The 19855-nt window shown below is 45.8% G+C and overlaps 1 protein-coding gene across 12 annotated transcripts in view; it reads right to left on the bottom strand.

The window, feature by feature from the left end:
• The window catches only part of LOC116946800 (calmodulin-binding transcription activator 1-like), a 640058-nt gene that overhangs the window by 35187 nt on the left and 585016 nt on the right, over window positions 1-19855 (bottom strand). For all 12 annotated transcript variants that reach the window (XM_032961954.2, XM_032961960.2, XM_032961958.2 and 9 more), the window contains 4 exons: window positions 17335-17528; window positions 11700-11778; window positions 7843-8024; window positions 808-941 (listed from right to left, as the gene is read on the bottom strand). In XM_032961954.2, coding sequence (XP_032817845.2) covers window positions 808-941; window positions 7843-8024; window positions 11700-11778; window positions 17335-17528 — 589 coding nt within the window. The remainder of the gene's footprint in view (window positions 1-807; window positions 942-7842; window positions 8025-11699; window positions 11779-17334; window positions 17529-19855) is intronic.

Raw genomic sequence — 19855 nt, 5'->3', positions numbered from 1 at the left:
GAAAAAAAGCTAATCTAGCTTAGTAGAATGGCCTTCATATATATCAAATATATATGATTTTACTCACCACACAAAAAACGTAACACAACAAGAAACATCACTGAAAATATCAATATCAATTCTATGAAGCTAAAAACATGTGAGGCATCGTTATTGCAAACGGACGTCCAAGTGAAGCCAATTAAACACAAAGGTGGTTGGTTGGGGTGGCTCAGAGGACTTGAAGCCCACGTCCAAAACAATTGAGGAAATACTACAAAGGCCACAAGGTACGGCCCCCCCAGGCAACACTCAAAGCTTCTCGTACACGACAATGTAATGCTCTTAGCCACGTGAGACGTGACATCACACGCGGGGGTGAGTCAATTTCCCTCATTCCTAATAGCCCTCCCACTCGACTCTGTTCTAACCAGGTCATTGAACATTGTGAATGTGATGGCCCCACATCTTAAGCGAGGAGAGCACTGAAAGGATTTAATATGGGAGAGCGTGGCAAAATACTGTCAAACAAACACCCACGTGCCTGACGCAACAGTGGAATTTAATGGATAAACTAAGAGGTAGTAAATACAAAAGGTGACATAGCTATGAGGAATAATCTAGCATTTTCTTTTTTTTGGTAAAAAAAACCCCTCATATATAAATGATCAACGGTTTAAAAAAACATCGTGTATTTTTACAACGTACATTTTTTGAGCCACCCATGCGATGATGAACGTGACACTGAGGCATCACGCGAATCAGCTCAAAAGCAAACGGGGGCAGAAAGAAGCGAATGGGCAGGGGGCTCCGAGCGAGCAGACTTACCCGTGTCTGGGCTCGTCGACAGCTGAGAGAAAGAGGGAGACGGCGCCCCAAGGGAGTCCTGAGTGCTGGTGCCCGTGCTCCAGACCGTGGAGCCACTGTCCCCACGCCCAGGGGCCTCCACCCTGTGCGGTGGCCTGCAGAGGCAACACACGCCACGCGAAGACAAAGAGGTCCCCATGTGCAGCCTTAAACAGATTGTTGGGAAAAGTGCCATTCGCGAGCAGCACCTATGAAGGCTGACACTGTGGCACATGAGAGGGTGGGTGGCCAGCACCACGCTTAGCAGCCTTTGTCTCCCCAGTGGCGATGTTTAGACATTGTCACCAGGTACTCATTTGAGGCCAAGGGCCGGTTCAGATAATTGCCACTGGTGTTGGCCGTGAGCGGGGATCAAACTCGGATCCCCGGGTACATAGGGCAGCGCGCTAACCGCTGTGCCACCACTCCCCACCTGCAATTGCCCCACACACACCTATGAGTGATACACCATCTCTGGGGACCAAGGTCACCCTGTGTCATGTGAAGGTTTGCCAGCCGATAGACTGGCCACCCTTATCTTGCCTACTGTTGTATTAACCCAAACCAGAGTTTCCCTCAGTGGATTGAAACGTCGCACGGCAATCATCAGCAAAAAGCATTGTTGTCACGAGGGCATGGGGATACAAGCTACCGATGAGGTTTCTGGAAATCGGTACTTTTTTGAGTTTGCAGAGATGATACTTACGCATACAATCAAGAAAGCATTTATGTGGCAGTGAATATTTTATCGCGTGGAGTTGAGAGAAACTCAAATGTATGTTTGGTTGGCAAAAAACCATCGGCACTTAAACTGCCTTAGCTCACACACTTACCTTAATGTGAAAAATGATTGCCATCTGCTGCTGTTGCTGTTTAGATGCATCCTTTCTGATTTCCCATCGGAGCTATGGAACGCCCGTTTCCATTTGCCTATTACGATTATTATTATTAGGGTATGTGTTCATCTCTGTGATAAAATCCTTCTCCATGTTCATTGAATTCTCTCTATGGAGCTCAAAGGTAACCCGGATAAGACTTTTTTGCACAATGTCTTCTAGGTTACTTAAAAAGAATTGACCAGATCTATGGTGCATTTTTTTTAGCATCAGTGAAATAAAACAATACACGAAACTACAAGTAGTGTTTTGTTGTTAAATGTGTCCATTGAAAGTATTGTCACGTCCAATAATGAACGATATCAATAACTACCTTAGGTTGGTTTTGTCAAGCATTTTAGGTCAAGAGTAATATGTGTGTGTGTCGTTATTCAAGCTTCAATTAGAAGCATATAGTTAGAACTATATGCTTCTAATCCGACAAGAAAGATGACATGGGTTCTCAAGTTGAGATTTACACACGTAGCTCTATTGTCAATCATCTGCTGGACGAGGGCATCCCCAAGTCCTGTTGGTCGGCAGGGGGTCACTTGACCATACTTCACCACGTTGGTAAGTGCAGGTTGGTGAAGGCAGGGTTTATAGACGTGGTACCACAGAAGTACAATACAGCGGTGGATTTTGCTGCACTGCTGTCTGCCGCGCAATCGCTGAGCCCCCACAGCCGCGGCCTATAACGCCTATTATGCACGGCACCTATCCAAACAATAACCCGCCTTAGCTTCCCTAGATCTGACGAGGAAATCAGGTGCATAGCCCCCCCGCCACCCACCCCAGATAATGAAAGACGATGCCACCATTATTACGATCTCACGCTCTTATGCCTTGACTCCAATTACAAAGCATATAGTGGGACATGCTATACTTTTGTGGTTGGTCGGAGAAAATTCACCGCAGATTTTCAGTCAGATTCATAAGCCGCAGTGGTGATGTTAACACAAGAATGTGGATCTTGGCAAGCCATAAATGAATAGCAACATATTTGTTTTCCCCAATCAAAGAGCACTGTTGTTTGCAGTGCGATTTACAACCCCAGAATAAAGGGCTGTGGTGAAACCGGTATAGATCAAATCAATTGTTGATGTATTTAAAAAAAAAATAAACATGATTTATCTACAACCAGCAATGGCTGTCAAGGATATTTTTGTCCTCAGGAAATGAAACCCTACAGCAAAACACTTACGAAATATTTTTGACAATGTATGCAATTCTTAATAAAAGTGTTGCAAACGAATAACTTTATAGTAGAAGAAGCGATAAACAATTGTGATTAGGCGTTTGTTGTGGCACCGCTGACAATAACTGAACGAGTACACCCGATTAATACCGCATATGGTTTCAATCTCCTCCATCAATGTAGACATTAAACACAAGCCAATAAATGCAGTGTGATTATGGCCATGCAACTCAAACTATGTATGTGTAGTGATATAGAATGGATCACTACAGCGCGTAGCTCTAAGTACAGGAGAATGAGGAAATATGGGTGTAGAGGCTAGCACACCATGCAGTACCACACAGTGGGTCGCTAGGGTGCGTGGTACTGGGTGCTAGGAGAGAGATGCTGATGAGTCCTACCGACAGAGTAGGGGATAGCAGCCACTCCGCCAGCACAGCGAGTGAATGCCACGTAATTGGTCACTGGGGAGCGTGGTGCAGGTTGCTGGCGGAAGGGGGGATATGAGGACGAGTCATCCCGGCCTCGGGTGAAGCACGCGATGGGCCGGGGTGAGGAATTTGGGGGCAAAGGTGACCGAGGGGACACGGGAAGTGTAGCCGGGAATCTTCTGGAGAGTTCCTGAAGGGGGCGTGGTTAAGGGCGGAGCCGGGCAGGTGGCACGTCCAAGGTAGCCTGGAACTTTCGGGAATGTTCCCGAAGGGGGCGCGGCCGAGGGCAGAGCTAGGCCGCACCGAGAGAGAAACAAAAAGGAAGCCCCGATCTTCGATCGGAAGCCCTGATCGAAGATCGAAGATCGGGGTTCTCTGCAGGTGCTACGACTTCATCTCCCCGTCTCCGTTCCCAACGTCGTGGGTCAGACAGCACGTTGGCTGCTCTGAGCCGTTTATAGTTATCCCGTGTGTAACGGTGTGCAAGAGATAGGCATATTGTAGTCCCGTGTGTAACGGTGTGGAAGAGATAGGCATATTGTAGTCCCGTGTGTAACGGTGTGCAAGAGATAGGCATATTGTAGTCACGTGTGTAACGGTGTGCAAGAGATAGGCATATTGTAGTCACGTGTGTAACGGTGTGCAAGAGATAGGCATATTGTAGTCACGTGTGTAACGGTGTGCAAGAGATAGGCATATTGTAGTCACGTGTGTAACGGTGTGCAAGAGATAGGCATATTGTAGTCACGTGTGTAACGGTGTGCAAGAGATAGGCATATTGTAGTCACGTGTGTAACGGTGTGCAAGAGATAGGCATATTGTAGTCACGTGTGTAACGGTGTGCAAGAGATAGGCATATTGTAGTCACGTGTGTAACGGTGTGCAAGAGATAGGCATATTGTAGTCACGTGTGTAACGGTGTGCAAGAGATAGGCATATTGTAGTCACGTGTGTAACGGTGTGCAAGAGATAGGCATATTGTAGTCACGTGTGTAACGGTGTGCAAGAGATAGGCATATTGTAGTCACGTGTGTAACGGTGTGCAAGAGATAGGCATATTGTAGTCCCGTGTGTAACGGTGTGTAAGAGATAGGCATATTGTAGTCCCGTGTGTAACGGTGTGTAAGAGATAGGCATATTGTAGTCCCGTGTGTAACGGTGTGCAAGAGATAGGCATATTGTAGTCCCGTGTGTAACGGTGTGTAAGAGATAGGCATATTGTAGTCCCGTGTGTAACCGTGTGTAAGAGATAGGCATATTGTAGTCCCGTGTGTAACGGTGTGTAAGAGATAGGCATATTGTAGTCCCGTGTGTAACGGTGTGCAAGAGATAGGCATATTGTAGTCCCGTGTGTAACGGTGTGCAAGAGATAGGCATATTGTAGTCCCGTGTGTAACGGTGTGTAAGAGATAGGCATATTGTAGTCCCGTGTGTAACGGTGTGTAAGAGATAGGCATATTGTAGTCCCGTGTGTAACGGTGTGCAAGAGATAGGCATATTGTAGTCCCGTGTGTAACGGTGTGCAAGAGATAGGCATATTGTAGTCACGTGTGTAACGGTGTGCAAGAGATAGGCATATTGTAGTCACGTGTGTAACGGTGTGCAAGAGATAGGCATATTGTAGTCACGTGTGTAACGGTGTGCAAGAGATAGGCATATTGTAGTCACGTGTGTAACGGTGTGCAAGAGATAGGCATATTGTAGTCACGTGTGTAACGGTGTGCAAGAGATAGGCATATTGTAGTCCCGTGTGTAACGGTGTGTAAGAGATAGGCATATTGTAGTCCCGTGTGTAACGGTGTGTAAGAGATAGGCATATTGTAGTCCCGTGTGTAACGGTGTGCAAGAGATAGGCATATTGTAGTCCCGTGTGTAACGGTGTGTAAGAGATAGGCATATTGTAGTCCCGTGTGTAACCGTGTGTAAGAGATAGGCATATTGTAGTCCCGTGTGTAACGGTGTGTAAGAGATAGGCATATTGTAGTCCCGTGTGTAACGGTGTGCAAGAGATAGGCATATTGTAGTCCCGTGTGTAACGGTGTGCAAGAGATAGGCATATTGTAGTCCCGTGTGTAACGGTGTGTAAGAGATAGGCATATTGTAGTCCCGTGTGTAACGGTGTGTAAGAGATAGGCATATTGTAGTCCCGTGTGTAACGGTGTGCAAGAGATAGGCATATTGTAGTCCCGTGTGTAACGGTGTGTAAGAGATAGGCATATTGTAGTCCCGTGTGTAACCGTGTGTAAGAGATAGGCATATTGTAGTCCCGTGTGTAACGGTGTGTAAGAGATAGGCATATTGTAGTCCCGTGTGTAATGGTGTGTAAGAGATAGGCATATTGTAGTCCGTGTGTAACGGTGTTATATAGTGTAGAATAAACGTTGCCTCCTAACTAGTGTCTCCGAAGTGATTCACTGCATATGTATGTACATACGTTGAACGTCTTTCGCAACGTATGTCGCCAACCATGCTAATCGGAGGTGCGGGGGAAAAAGAAACACACAAAAAGCAGTTCTAGAGAAATTAGTTTTCAATCTACGTCTAAAAGTGCATAGCTCCAGTGGTTTTCTATATCGGAAGAAAGAGCGTTCCAGATGGCTGCAGAAGCACATCTGAAAACGTGCAATGCAGTGACCATCTTTATACTGGTAGGAAACGTAGTGGACTGGAAGCCCAACCGGGATTAATTCACAGGAGGCAGGGGATTAATTGTGTATTTCTGTGGATGTCTGTCCACGTGTATCCGGACATTCGGATATAAAAAATGGGAGGGGTGGGGCTGGGTGGAGAGGGGAGGGTAGGGAGGGGCTGGGTGGGGAGGGGCTGGGTGGGGAGGGGAGGGTGGGGAAGGGCTGGGTGGGGGAGGCTGGGTGGGGGGTGGGAGGGGTGGGGCTGGGTGGGGTGGGGCTGGGTGGGGAGGAGCTGGTCACCCCGTGGTGCCCTTATAAAACTCAACGTTTAACCTACTCACGCCGGCTTGTGCCCGCCCTCACAGTCGGGCATATTTGTGGAATACACCACGTGCCGCCGTTGACCCTGGCCACTGACCGAGCAACCAACGTTCCTACCAACCCCTCCGCAGGAATGTGTTTCGATGGCCAGCGAAAAGCCACTCCTGCAAGGATGATGGTTTATGTTCCCTGATTAGATCAGCAAGGTATTTCGGTTGATTCGTGGCAAGCACTTTGTGTGTAATGAGTGCGACCTTAAACTACGCACTATATAAGTAAACTGCTGTAGTCTACGCTCCGTCAAAGGACGAGGGAAAAGTTAAACTCTCTTTCCTGAAGCCTTATGGTTAGGACGGAGCAGACCTCGACATTGGAATTTGGCCTCCTGAACCTATTGCCATCACATAACAGAGCAGGTAAACAACGCTGCGTGTGGTTCATGGTTGGAAAGGACAAATGCGTGAGAAAAATGTACACCACAGGGAAAGCCATATTACATTTATTATTTGCTAGCATGAAAGCCACAAGGCTTGTGGGCAGGATGACTGTGCCAACCTATGTGCCAGAGCCCAGCCCACGAAACAAAATTTGTTTGTCAAGTTATGACTGGTATATCCTGTTCTCCCCACTCATTATTTACACACTGGGCTCCAAGCCAGATGGTGGTCCTTTATAATTTCTGGAATCCCAGCAGACTCCTAGGGAACATGAACAGTGCTAGTTTGCATTCAAGCTTCATTGGCATCATTCAAAACAATTGAAATGTTCACACTGGTATAAAATCTTGAGGGTCTCCTCAGTAGCACTGGTAATAGTCATTAATATTGGCTCTCGCAGGGGTGCCACGGTGGCAGGAGGTCGTGGGTTCGCCTGTATATTTGGAGTTTGCATGTTCGTTTTCCCCATCGTGGCATGGATTTTTCTCCGGGTCCACCGGTTTTTTCTCTCCATATTTAGAAACACGCGTTTAGAGTATTTGGCTGCTATAAATTCCCACTTGATAAGCCACTTTGTTGATCTATCATTTGTGGCCAGGTCATTTCTGGAAAAAGAGCGAAATAGTTCAGTGGGGACTTACCTGGTAAAATTAAAATAAATTAGTTATATGGCTGCAGTGCATATTTACAAATAGCAGCAATTGATTCACTATGGTACTCTACACACATCTAAACTGTGACTACCACGTTTTTTTGTTGTGTATGCGTTTCTGCTGTGGTGTAATGGTTAGCACACAGGACTTGCAATCCAGATGTTGTTATAACTCTCATAAATTACCTCCCCCACGTATGCCCACCCAGCAGTTTAAGCGGGTAACACCACAGCCAGTCGATCGGCAGATCACGTGTGGTGGGATAAAGGGGCGGATAGTCTAACCTCTTCCAATGCATCTTGACTAGCAAGGAGGAGTAGGCCAAATCCCCTCCAGAGGGGCACTAAGGGTCTTTCCTCCAGTGGAGGCCCTTCCGCCAGCAGTGCTGCGAGTGAGTATTTGCAGGGCTGTCCCTTAGCCTTTTCCTGTAGCGCACGTGTTACGCTATAGCCCCCCCGTGCTTGGCCCTTACCTGGCGTCCACCCCCTGCTGCCTCTGCAGCTCGTCGAGACACGCGGCCAGACGGACGTGTCCGCGTGCGTGAGCCACGCTCAGGGGCAGGCGGCCCAGCGAGTCCGGGATGGAGAGGGCCCGGCTGTTCCATTGGTACAGCACCACCGCCGCGTCGACGTGGCCCAAGGCGCACGCCCACATCTGCGCGCAAAGACACGGCGGCGTCATGCAAACGACTATCACATCGTGCCCATTCCGACAGACACTCGTCGTGCAAAGGGCATCGTGGACATTGGCAAGCACGCGGGAATAAAATATCCAGTTTTGTGTGCGGTACACGCGTGCAGAATGTCTTCGCGGTGGTCAGCAGAGGGCAGCGCAGAGAAAAAATCCGTGTTGTACTGTACTATGCCCCCACGTCTATGCTGCTCGCCTTCACCAATCCACGCTGATTGTGGTGAGGGGGGGTTGCTTATATGTATGTATGAATGTTGAACTTCTTTTGCACCATACATAGTCAACAGTGCAAATTGGAGATGCGGGGGAAGGACAACAAACTAAACACAAAAAGCAGTTCTGAAGAAATTAGTTTGCCAATCTAGATTATTTTAAAGTGCATAGCCCCCGTGGCTTCCTAACATCAGAAGGAAGAGCGTTCCAGACGGCCGTAGAAGCACATGGTGGTCACCAATATGCTCCGCTATTGTACCTGAGCTGGAGCGTGCCAGTGAGCACCTATGGAAACTAGATTTGATGTTAGTGCTAAAATATAGTTAGACGTGTGCATGAACACCGGTGGGACAGGAGCACCATCCAACTAGTTGTCTTTGACAACAATGATCAATATAAACCTGTAACACAAAACCACGCTAACACATGAGTCATTCCATTGCTCATGTTGGAATGTGCCGATAAGGTGTACATGCCGATATTGCAACAGCCTGTTGATGACGTTCAGATAACGATCAAATCCCATTTCATCACGAAGAGGAAGTGAACGCTGCGTTGGTATGAATGCCATGCCATCACTAAGCAGAATTCCTTTACTTTTCTGGACAAAAAAAAGACAAAGATCTGCCTCATAACCTTAACACACTGTTGGAGCAAGTGCTGTTAGTGAACAGCACATATGAAGGCCAGCACGGTACCCGGTGGGGTGGGTGGCCAGTACCACACCTCGCTGCCTTTGTCTCCCTCGTAGCCATGTTTACACATTGCACCAGGTACTCATTGGAGGCTAAGTCATCCGAGGGGAAGCCAAGGATCGGTTCAGATAATCGTCACTGGCAGTGGCTCCGAGTGGGAATCAAACTCGGGCTCCCGGGTTTGCAGCGCAGCACGCTAACCTCAACACTGCCGCTCCCCACGTGTGCGCACACACATACACACGCATCGCGTGTCCGTCATAAAATTAACATGGCAAGGAATAAGATCTTCGTTTGTGAAAACGAAATTATTTTACAAATTAAGTGCCGCTGGGAAGTTCCTTTTCAAGAGCTTAACAGAAACACCTCAATCCACACTAAGCCAGATTTTGGCCACCATGACATGAGAAAATGTTTTCGAGGTAGCCTGGATTGACTCAAAGGAATGCTTCTCAATTGACATCATGCTAGATAGAGATTATTACAATAATCTTGATTTGAAGCTTTCGTGACTGCAGGAATCCATACTCTTTGGTTATTTCGGTAAAGTCCTGAGGACGACTGCTTGTGTTGCGATCGAAACGTCGTGATTTATTTTATTCTATACCTATGTGACTTTACCGAAATAACCAAACAGTATTATTGCAATAGCTACACAAACTCAACAATGTAATACTGTGCAGATGCAAAACGCACGTTCGATTATTAGGGTTCTAACGACTCAAGGGACCATGGTGTGTGAACATTGGACGCCTTGGGTTAAGGTTATATTTTAATTGCACCCACTTCAATTGGCACATGCTAATGAACAAAACACATGATTGAACTTTCTATGAAATACTATATTGTATTTTTCAAGTACCTCGATGATCCGATGAAAAAGGAAACTTTTGAATTAAGGACTGGGCGTACTGGTTTGTCAAGATGCTGGCAATTTTATGTATGTATGTTGAACTACTTACGCACTGTGCGTAGCCCACCATGCTAATCGGAGGTGCGGGGTAAGGACAACAAACTAAAACACAAAAAGCAGTTCTCAAGAAATGAGTTTTCCATCAAGATGATTTAAAAGTGCATAGCTCCAGTGTTTTCCTAACATCGGAAGGAAGAGCCATTCCAGACGGCCGCAAAAGCACATCTGAAAGCGCGGCGATGCAGTGGCCATCTTTGTTGGGGCGAATTTTTAACGCAGTGCATTTTATAGTCTGCCATGGGAAACATGACAGCTAAGAGCAAAATAAATAAGTACCTCCTATCCCCCCAACAACCCTCCAAAAAAACAACCCATGCTTGGCCACGAGCCAAATACTTATCCACTGACTCCCTCACTCCACACACGAGCAATGTCGACTTTTTCACGGGCCAGAAATCAGAGTCAAATCAAGAATACAATTTTTACTGTCTCGTTTGCATCTTCTATATATTTGTCTGTCTGTCCTGTTTGTGGAATTCTATTTGGCCCATGAGCTTAAATTAAAACATGATCATTTCGTTTCCACATAGCTGGCACAAATATAGCAAACCGTAATCTTTCACAAGTATGATATAATGCACGCATTGTCTGGCATCGTGCTGCTTGCAGCAGACATCGCAGCTGTCGCGATTTTCACCTGAAGACGGGCGCTTGTGTTGCGTTCGAAACGTCGTGATTTATTTTATTTTATTTCTACCTACGTGACTTTACCGAAAGAACCAAAGAGAAGTGAAAGTGTGGCATCACTTTAAGTTAGACAAAGACAAACATTCCCTGTTTAGCCGACGCTGAGGCTGTTCGAGCAAGTGCTGTTAGCGAGCACCAGGGCATCAGGGCGGTGGTGTGGCTATTAACCATGGGACCTGCCGGATCCACGCACTGTCCTATTATACGTATGCCTATTTTGTTTTTTTTGCAATTTTACTTAACATAAAGAGGAGTAGCTTCCCATTCCCTCCACATTTATTTTCAAATGGCAATGCACTTTGATCAGTATAGGGCTGCACCTGCTATGATGAAACGCTGCACTAGACAACATAGACACACAAACAAACAAAAAAAGTTCCCCGTATAGTCTTAACGGACTGTTTGGGGGGCAAGTGCTGCTAGCGAGCACCTACGAAGCCCGGCACAGTGAATGAGTGGGGTGGCGTGCCTTTAGGTTATACAGGGTTCAACAGACAACCTGACACAATGGGGGTTTTAAATGTCGATTGTATGTCGTTAGTCGATCAATATAACAAACAACAACACACAGCCTCACAAATCTGCTCTGCTTCAACAAGGACAAAACATAGTCTTCACCCAGAATAAAAAAAGACTTCCATGTCTCAAAGCTCGTTTCATCTGCTCGCTTGTACACACAAACCTTAGGGCAGGAAAATAAACCTTATAAATGGCATTGTATTCGTAGCATTGGGCCAAGTTCTATTTGGGCGTTTAGTGCTATTTGCTATTAGTTTCTTCATTTTACTGCTTATATGCTGCATGCACGGTGCTACTATATAAAGATATGGGAATTTACTCTGGAGTGATTCATACAAGTTAACTTTGATAACGTAACATTTTAATAATAAACTGTAAACACTCTCTCTACAGAATTGGCGAGGTTGATACATCTCATTCTAGGGCTTGTTCCCTGCCAGAATATGGGCAACCCCAGCTACGTACAATAATTGAATAGCCTCGATCATTAATCTATTGCAACGGCATGAGTGACGGCCGAGTGCAACAACGAAACCACAAAAAGTCACACACCAGAGGAGTGCAGGAGAAATGGTCGACGTTGAGAGGATCCACTTCGAATTCCAGGTCGATGCTCTCCGTGTGGTGGGACCTGGACAAAGGAAGCAGCAACATTCTCGGATGAAGAGTCCACTGCATTGGCATGAACAGTAGACACATTTTACGTTGTCAAAACAAGTGGCGCAGCTTCGGCCCAAAAGAATGTGTGTGCCAAGGAAGAGCAATGCTGCTCTCGGGCCAATGCACCCGTCCCAGAGGATACCTTTTCATGGATTATCACGGTAACAAACGCTGTAACTCAGCAGGGGGATGTTATTTCACGGCGGTACATTTACAATTAGGTTCGCAACCGAGTCAATCATATCTAAAAGGGACTCAAAACATATTTGTTGTACGTTATAGATTGAATCCTTTTTAACTTCTTAATGCACGCTGTATTTTTTTTACAACTGGCTTTAAGGTCGATGAGCAATGACGCGCTGTCTTTAAAGCCATTAGCGGACACCCACGCTATTTTATTTTGACAACGCCAGTGCCAAAGTGTGCATTAGCCATCATGTATACAATAAATCCAACACGTTCAGTCCACAAACAGCACCGGCACAAATAAGGAACGGTGATAATTTTGAAGAGACAGTCGCTTACAACGCCATGCTCTTTAACCGGCACATTTCGCCGTTTGCAGAACACGCGTATAATTTGTTGGCGCAGCTTGTCACAAGTGTTTTACAGAAGCCCACCGTGTGTTGGTGCAAAGGGGCTACAGCTGTACGACTTGTGAAAAATAATGTACACGTATTGTAAACCTCTAGCGCAGTTCCACTTCATCACAGTCTTTAAAGTAAAAGATGACCCCTGTTGTTTGATTGTGAGTACCAGCACAAGTGAATTTGCAGGGTTTATAATGGATGCAGAGGTTGAAAAAGTTTGCCTTTTGTATTACAAAGACGGATTTTTCGCAAAGTTCATGGACTGAAAATAATTGTAACGTGTCGAAGGCATTTCCCAACTCTAGGGTTTTATTTATGAGCTCGTGTTTTAAATTGTACATGCATGTTGTGAAATTGTGCACAGCCGATAATTAAGTGCCTTTCTCTAAGACAGGCTTCGTCTACTCCATCTGTTCTTACTGAAGATGGCTAGGCGGCAGAAACGGAAAGATTTATCTTTCCTCTCCAGTGATGGTATTAAAAGAAAACCTGTTAGTTTTAATTAGCCACTAAGTTTAGACATTTATTTTAATATTTGCTGTTAAACTTTAGTTCTCTAGGATATGAGTATCTATATTTGAGGAAACATTTATGGAACTTTCAATAAAATGTAAGACAATTAATTTAAGACGCAAGGGCCCAATTTCATGTAAAGGCCACTTTACAGATTGACATTTCTTCCCATTCCTTCTTTGTGTAGTGGATTAACACGCGCAAAGACGCGCGAGTTATGGAAAGTGGGGTTATGTCGGGCCGGCCAGGTGTGGCGGCGGGAAACTGTGCGGTAATGACGGGCCAATTAAGCCAGGGAGCGATGTACGGCTGTGATTGGCTGGGGTTGTTGTCAAGGACGAGGTGGCGCCGGAATGTCTGGGAATAGAGGGGGGCAAGTAACAGGTGCAGGGGGACGCAGGGAGTCGGTGGCACGCGGCCTAATTAATTGGTGGGTAATGAGAACGGGGATATATTCGGGAGACGGGAAGACAGAGTGGAGTTGTGGTTGGGACTGGAACGACGGAGGTGTGGGAGAAACGGGGAGAAGACATAGGAGACGGAACAGCTAGCAGTAGAGCAGAGACTGGCAGAGACAAGGAGTGACTGAGAGGAGCAGGAGACAAGCAGAGACAAGGAGTGACGGAGAGGAGCAGAGACAGGCAGAGACAAGGAGTGACTGAGAGGAGCAGAGACAAGCAGAGACAAGGGGTGACTGAGAGGAGCAGAGACAAGCAGAGACAAGGAGTGATGGAGAGGAGCAGAGACAGGCAGAGACAAGGAGTGACGGAGAGGAGCAGAGACAAGCAGAGACAAGGAGTGACTGAGAGGAGCAGAGACAAGCAGAGACAAGGAGTGATGGAGAGGAGCAGAGACAAGCAGAGACAAGGAGTGACGGAGAGGAGCAGAGACAAGCAGAGACAAGGAGCGACTGGGAGTGATAGAGAGAGACACAGATACGGAGAGGGTACAGAGAGAGACAGGGAGAGATAAACAGAGTGAGACATAAAGAGACGGAGTGAGACAAGGGAGACAGAGAGAGAGACATAGCTACGGAGAGGGTACAGAAAGAGACAGGGATAGATAAACAGAGTGAGACTTAAAGAGACAGAGTGAGACGGAGAGAGACCTAGACACAGAGAGAGTACAGAGAGAGACAGGGAGAGATAGATGGAGTGAGACAGAGATGCAGAGTGGGAGAGAGACAGAGACAGCGAGCGACGGAGAGAGACAGAGACGGCGAGTGACGGGGAGAGAGACAGAGACAGCGAGCGACGGAGAGAGACAGTGGGAGACGGGGGAGGAAGCGGAGCGAGCAAGACGGGCGGAGCGCGGCGAGCGAGCTGCGGCAAAAAGAGGAACTGTGAAGTTAGAGACGTAATGTTGAAAGTTGTAATAATAGTGGTGTCGGAGAAAATAATAAAGTTGTTCACGTGAAGTTGACCACTACATTTGTAAAGGGGCACTTAACTAAAATAAATGGCAATTATTTACTGTGCTTGCCCACAACTCTCACTGGGGCTTTGTATTTAGTTCGTAAAGGGGAATTTGGCCTTTTTGACATTTTCAGGAACACAGCCTTACCCCTTCTTGACAGCTATGGGGTCTATTCATGAAACACAACACCTATCACTCTGCAGCTTTTACGACAATCACAGGATTACACATGTTACCGACACTGCAACTATATCCGTGCTTGAAATTTGCTGTTGGTTAAGCGAGCTTTGCGTATTTATTTTTGTGGGTTCTTAGCACCACAGGCGACGATAAAGGCGTGGCCCATCCCTAGGTATTTGTCTGAAAGGAGAGCGAGGATTATATTACAGTGGTGAACGATTGGGGGGAAAGAAACACGTTCATACCTTTGACTTAAAACTTTTGTGACTGCAGAAATGCATATTCTTTGGATCTTTCGGTAAAATAACGTAGATAGAAAAAAAAAACCACGACGTTTAAATTGGAATGTGACTTTACCGAAAGAAGCAAAGAACATTCATACCTGTCAATCCATACGGTTTACCCATATTTCTGTACAAAGAAATTAGTTTTCATGTCCATACGGCGTACAGCCATTTTAATAGGGCAACAAAAATTGCCTATTTTTTGTGTTTCTCTTCTGATGGGACTTTGTAGGATGAACACTGAGATTTATAAGGGTACGGGGTGACCAATAAGGTCTGTAATAAGGTAGGCACTGGTAAGGGGATGAAAGGTGTGCACATTCAACGTGTGCATTTAGCATAATGTAGTTCGTGCAACACATACACAGGCTGAGCGCAGGAAATGCAACTTCAAATTTACTTTAGGCAATTGCAGAGTTTAAGCAATTGGCGTGGGGCGTCTGAATCCAATGGGCTTAGCTTGGGGTTTGCAAGTTCAGTCGGCTTTGTATGGGATTTGTACATTCAATATGCTTCGGACAGTTTGTGCAAGATCAACAAGACATAATTTCTAAGTCTCTATTGGGTTATCAATTTAAAATTTTGCTTGGTGGTAGAGTTTTCAATTGCTTGGCAGTGGCTGTATATAGGATTTAGTCCTCACGTATAATTAATATACAGCGTTATGGGATCCAATTGGTATGAATGACGCTCTATAAAATGAAAGTATAATGATTATAATCCATAATACAGTTTTTGTTTGGGTTAAGATTGCGTAAATGTATAAATGTTTTGTTAAACCCGCTACCACCCGACACACCGGTGTGTTGAAGAGCAAAGCCACAACATTTGCAATCTGAGTACGACGCTTCGCCAGTAATTACAACTAGCTTCCTCAGGCGACAGCCAGATTTGTGGAGAATCCTCCTGTTCCGTTCCTTAAATAGAGGGGTAGATGTGATGACGTCACTTGTGTGCTTTTCTTGCGCGAAGTGGGAGGGGATGAATGAATGCACATAAATGACTATGGGTATCCATTGCCTGCTCATTGTTATTGTACATCCTGCCGATTGTGTGCACTAAAATAGCCATACCAATGGTAATCCCTACTGAAATATGGTGACCTGTATAGGCATGCATTTAAACAATGTATTATTTCATGATTCTCTTCCAAGCAGCACTGAGTCTGTAACTAGGCAAATGGTTAAAATTATTTTGTATTTATCTCAATTTCGATAGATTCTCTAATTGGTCTTGGCCAGTAGTAACTAGTTTTGCACAGAATTATGATTATAAGTGTGCAAAGTTGTTCAGTGCATAGTCCAAGATAGGTTGTTTATAATTATTTAACAATTAAAACTCTCCATAGGGATTTTCGATCTCAACAGTCTAAGTTTGAAACCAACAAAGTTTAAGCAAAGATCATGAAGGATAAATACATTGATAATAGATTTTTACCCTTTTTTCTGGCAACAAAACAGGTGTTAAGATGTTAAAACACCAAACTGAAACCTTTTACAAGGAATCATGTCTGCATTAATCACAATACTTGTGGTCAGAATGCAAACAAAAAACATACTCTGATAATATATGACGCATTGTCTTTGAAACTATTGGTCCACAACAGAAACAGCTTTCTTTCGAGCCTAGTCTCAAACGGTGTTAGACGGTGTCAGACCAGAGGAGGTCTTTTGGCGTCCTCTGGTCTGACACCGTTTGAGACGAGGCTCAAAAGAAAACTGTCTCTGGTGTGGATCAATCAGTTTCAAGGACAATGAATATATTCTTAAATTGACGCTTTCGTGACTGCAAGGATTCACTCTTTGGTTTTTTCGGTAAAGTCACGTAGGTAAAATAATTTAGTTTTAATTTATTTTATTTTACCTACGTGACTTTACCGAAAAAAAACAAAGAGAATGCATATATTATCAGAGTGTTTTTTGTTTGCATTCTGACTACAAGTATTGTGGTTAATGCAGACATGATTCCTTGTAAAAGGTTTCAGTTTGGTGTTTTAGCATCTTAACACCTGTTTTGTTTACAGAAAAAAGTGGAAAACCCTATTATTATATTTTGGTACTGGCAAAGGAGGTCCCATGAGACAAATACATTATACAGTTTCTGTAAAGCCACGAAGGTTGTATGTAGGCTTAAGGGACCTACAAGTGTTTCAGGAATTCTCAATGCAAACAGTGGTCCCTGGGACAACCTCCAAGGCTTATCCATGAAAAGAAAAACAGGAAAAAGTTAGGGTAAAAGTTAACGGTTGAACCCTGCGATTGCTTATTCCCACCACTGCTGGCAGAAGGGCCTTCCAAGAGAGGAAGTCCTAGAAAGCGACTCTGGAGGGTATTCAGTCGGTTGTCCAAACACCAGCCAGACGACTTGGAGGCGGTGGGCATACCCACACTTTACCCCACCATACGCGAACCTACTATCAACTACCTGCTGTGCACCAATTAATATTACCGCGCCGGCAGATCGAACCGGCGACCAACTCGGATCGCAAATCCCGGCGTGCCGACCATTACGCCCGTGGCAGGCATCCCACGTCGTACGACGTACCTCCACTTGATGAGCGTCTGGATGAGGCGCGTGTAACCTTGCGCGGCTGCCAGGTGCAGCAGGGTCATGCCCCGGAAGCTCTTGGTGTGCACGAGCCGCTCCGCCTTGCCCCAGCATGCGCTCGCCATCATGTGCTCACACACGGCGATGATGCGCTCCTCGAACGAACCGCCCGCCTCTCCCGCCGCGCAGCCCTGAGCCGAACGGGAGAGAGGAGAAGAGAGAGGGGCAAGAGTGATGCACCATCGTACGCTGTCAACCTATCCAATGCTTTTACTCTAAGAACTGACCATGTCCCACACCCCCCATTAGTACGGTTGGCTACGTGCGATGCGAAAGAAGTTCAAAATACATGTCCGTCCAGTGGTCGCTGAGCTGCCTTGGATTCTGGTTGCCGAATGAATGCATTATAAGGTCGCGCTAGTTACACACAAAGTGCTTGCCACAAATGAACCACATTAAATTTCTGATCTCATCAAGGAGCATAAACAATCACGGGAACTCCAGTCATGCTCGCAGCAGCTTTTGGCTAACCATCGAACAAAGATTGTCACTGCATCGCGCGCTTCCAGATGATGGTGACAACCTAAAAACACTGTTGAGGAAGGCAAAGAGAAAGCACCTCAACCATCATTCCCCCGTGATGGCTCAAGGACAACTGGTTTTCATAGAGTCGTCACCGAAACACTCAACATTGGTATCTCAGTCGCGGCGAGTCTGTGGCCCCCATGTGAACAACACAGTACGGCAGTGTGGTGCTGCAAGGTGAAAGAGAAGCGGGATTCAGCGTGAAGGACCTCTGACTGTCGCAGTTGACTACGTACGGTGCGAAAGACGTTCAACATACATAACATACAAGGAGGGAGCTTGGACCTGCCATATATCTGCCCTTATGCACGAGGCCTTCAGAACAAGGACGATGTTGGGTTAATTCTGAAAGGAAAGGTGTGGTCTCACAAATAACCCAGAGAATCACACCCTGGGGTCCTGTCCGCTCATTTGGTGCAATGCAAAATGCCGGCTGAAATGTTTAATCAACACTGTTATATAGAAGGGAACATGCAGTCTTGATAATAAATATAGACAACTCTTATATTTATAACCAGATAGTGTCTCTTTTGCAGGGACATCTAAGGTAAACTGCAGGCAAAATAAAATACTTCGTACAAGGTACATGTAAAAAAACTAAAAACAGTGTGAATAAAATAAATATACAATAACGTGATGAATATCTAATTAATAAGTATAAGCAATGCACGCATACTTTTACAAACTGTTGCCGACTTCAGGTACTGTTCAAGTGACGAAAGCTGCCTACAGCAGCATAATCCAAGGAAAATGTAAACATGTGCAAACGTTTTAATTAATATTCTTGACGCTCTTGGTTGCAGTCACTTAAAAAGAGATTGAGATCAAACGCTGTGGTGTAAAGGGTCAGCACACTGTGGACACGCAGAGGGCGAGTTTATTAAATCCCCCCTGCCTCCGTCCACCCAGGAGTGCAAATGCATTAACACCGCAGTTAGTCGATCGGGAAGTCCACGTAGTGGCGGTGGGGTAAAGTGTGAACGCTCCCAACCTCTTCCAAAACATCTAGGCAGCGTGGAAGAGTAGGCCAAATGCCATCTCAAGTGGGTCACTCTGAGGGCTCGCTCAAGCGGTTGGCAGCCCCTTCCATCAACAGCGGTGTGAGTGGGGTAATTTAATCCTTACGCCTTCACATTTCGCGCGCGGTGGTCAACTGCACGGGGCTATTACAGGAAAGAGGAGCGATCTAGGGCCGCACTCGTTTATACGCAGTGCGCACTCTCGGCACTCCAGGAGCCGCATGAGTGGAGGCGAGCTCGCTGCTATGTGACCTTGATCATCTCCCGTGTGCGTGTTGGGTTTAACGCGGAAAAGGTGGGGAGGGGTGGGGGGGGGAGAGATTTGCCCGAAATGATGACAGTACCTCGCTGGTTAATCCGCAGTGGAACGGACTTTACTTATTCATAAACGCCAATAATAATAATATCGTCAACGACCACTCAGAATGACACGCTCCGAATGTGTTCCACTGCCTTCTGGTATTTACGCGCTAAAATTAAACCTTTCCCATGGACGACCGCAGTCTCTGGATTCAAGTGACTTAGCGGCCAGTTGCGTGCGTGCTCTCTGCGTTCATCAACTTACATCCTCGCCTGTATCCGGCGAATCAGCTGATGGTCAGAGGCTTTTAAGTTCACTCCAACTTTAGCAAGGAAATTTGCCACGTCAACAAACGGCAGCAGGGGGAGTAGTTTCCATGATGTCCATGAGGATGAAGGCCCATAAAGGAGTAAGTTGAGGTCCAATAGTGCGGTGCTGGTGTGCGCGTGTAGTTTAACTGTTGTCAAAGGGTACATTCCTCGTGTTAAAGAAATCTAAGAATGATTAGCATTGAGGACGTAATTTTTTTTCCCAATATCTAGCAAGGATGGCTGAGTAAATAGTTACTATATTAAATCGTGGAAATGCCACATTTTAACATTTTGGAGCAATA

The sequence above is a fragment of the Petromyzon marinus genome, chromosome 28 (genome assembly GCF_048934315.1).
Source record: "Petromyzon marinus isolate PM22_M1 ecotype Great Lakes invasive population chromosome 28, UKy_Petmar_22M1.pri1.0, whole genome shotgun sequence".
NCBI lineage: Eukaryota > Metazoa > Chordata > Hyperoartia > Petromyzontiformes > Petromyzontidae > Petromyzon > Petromyzon marinus.
This window is presented reverse-complemented; position numbering and strand designations above follow the sequence as displayed.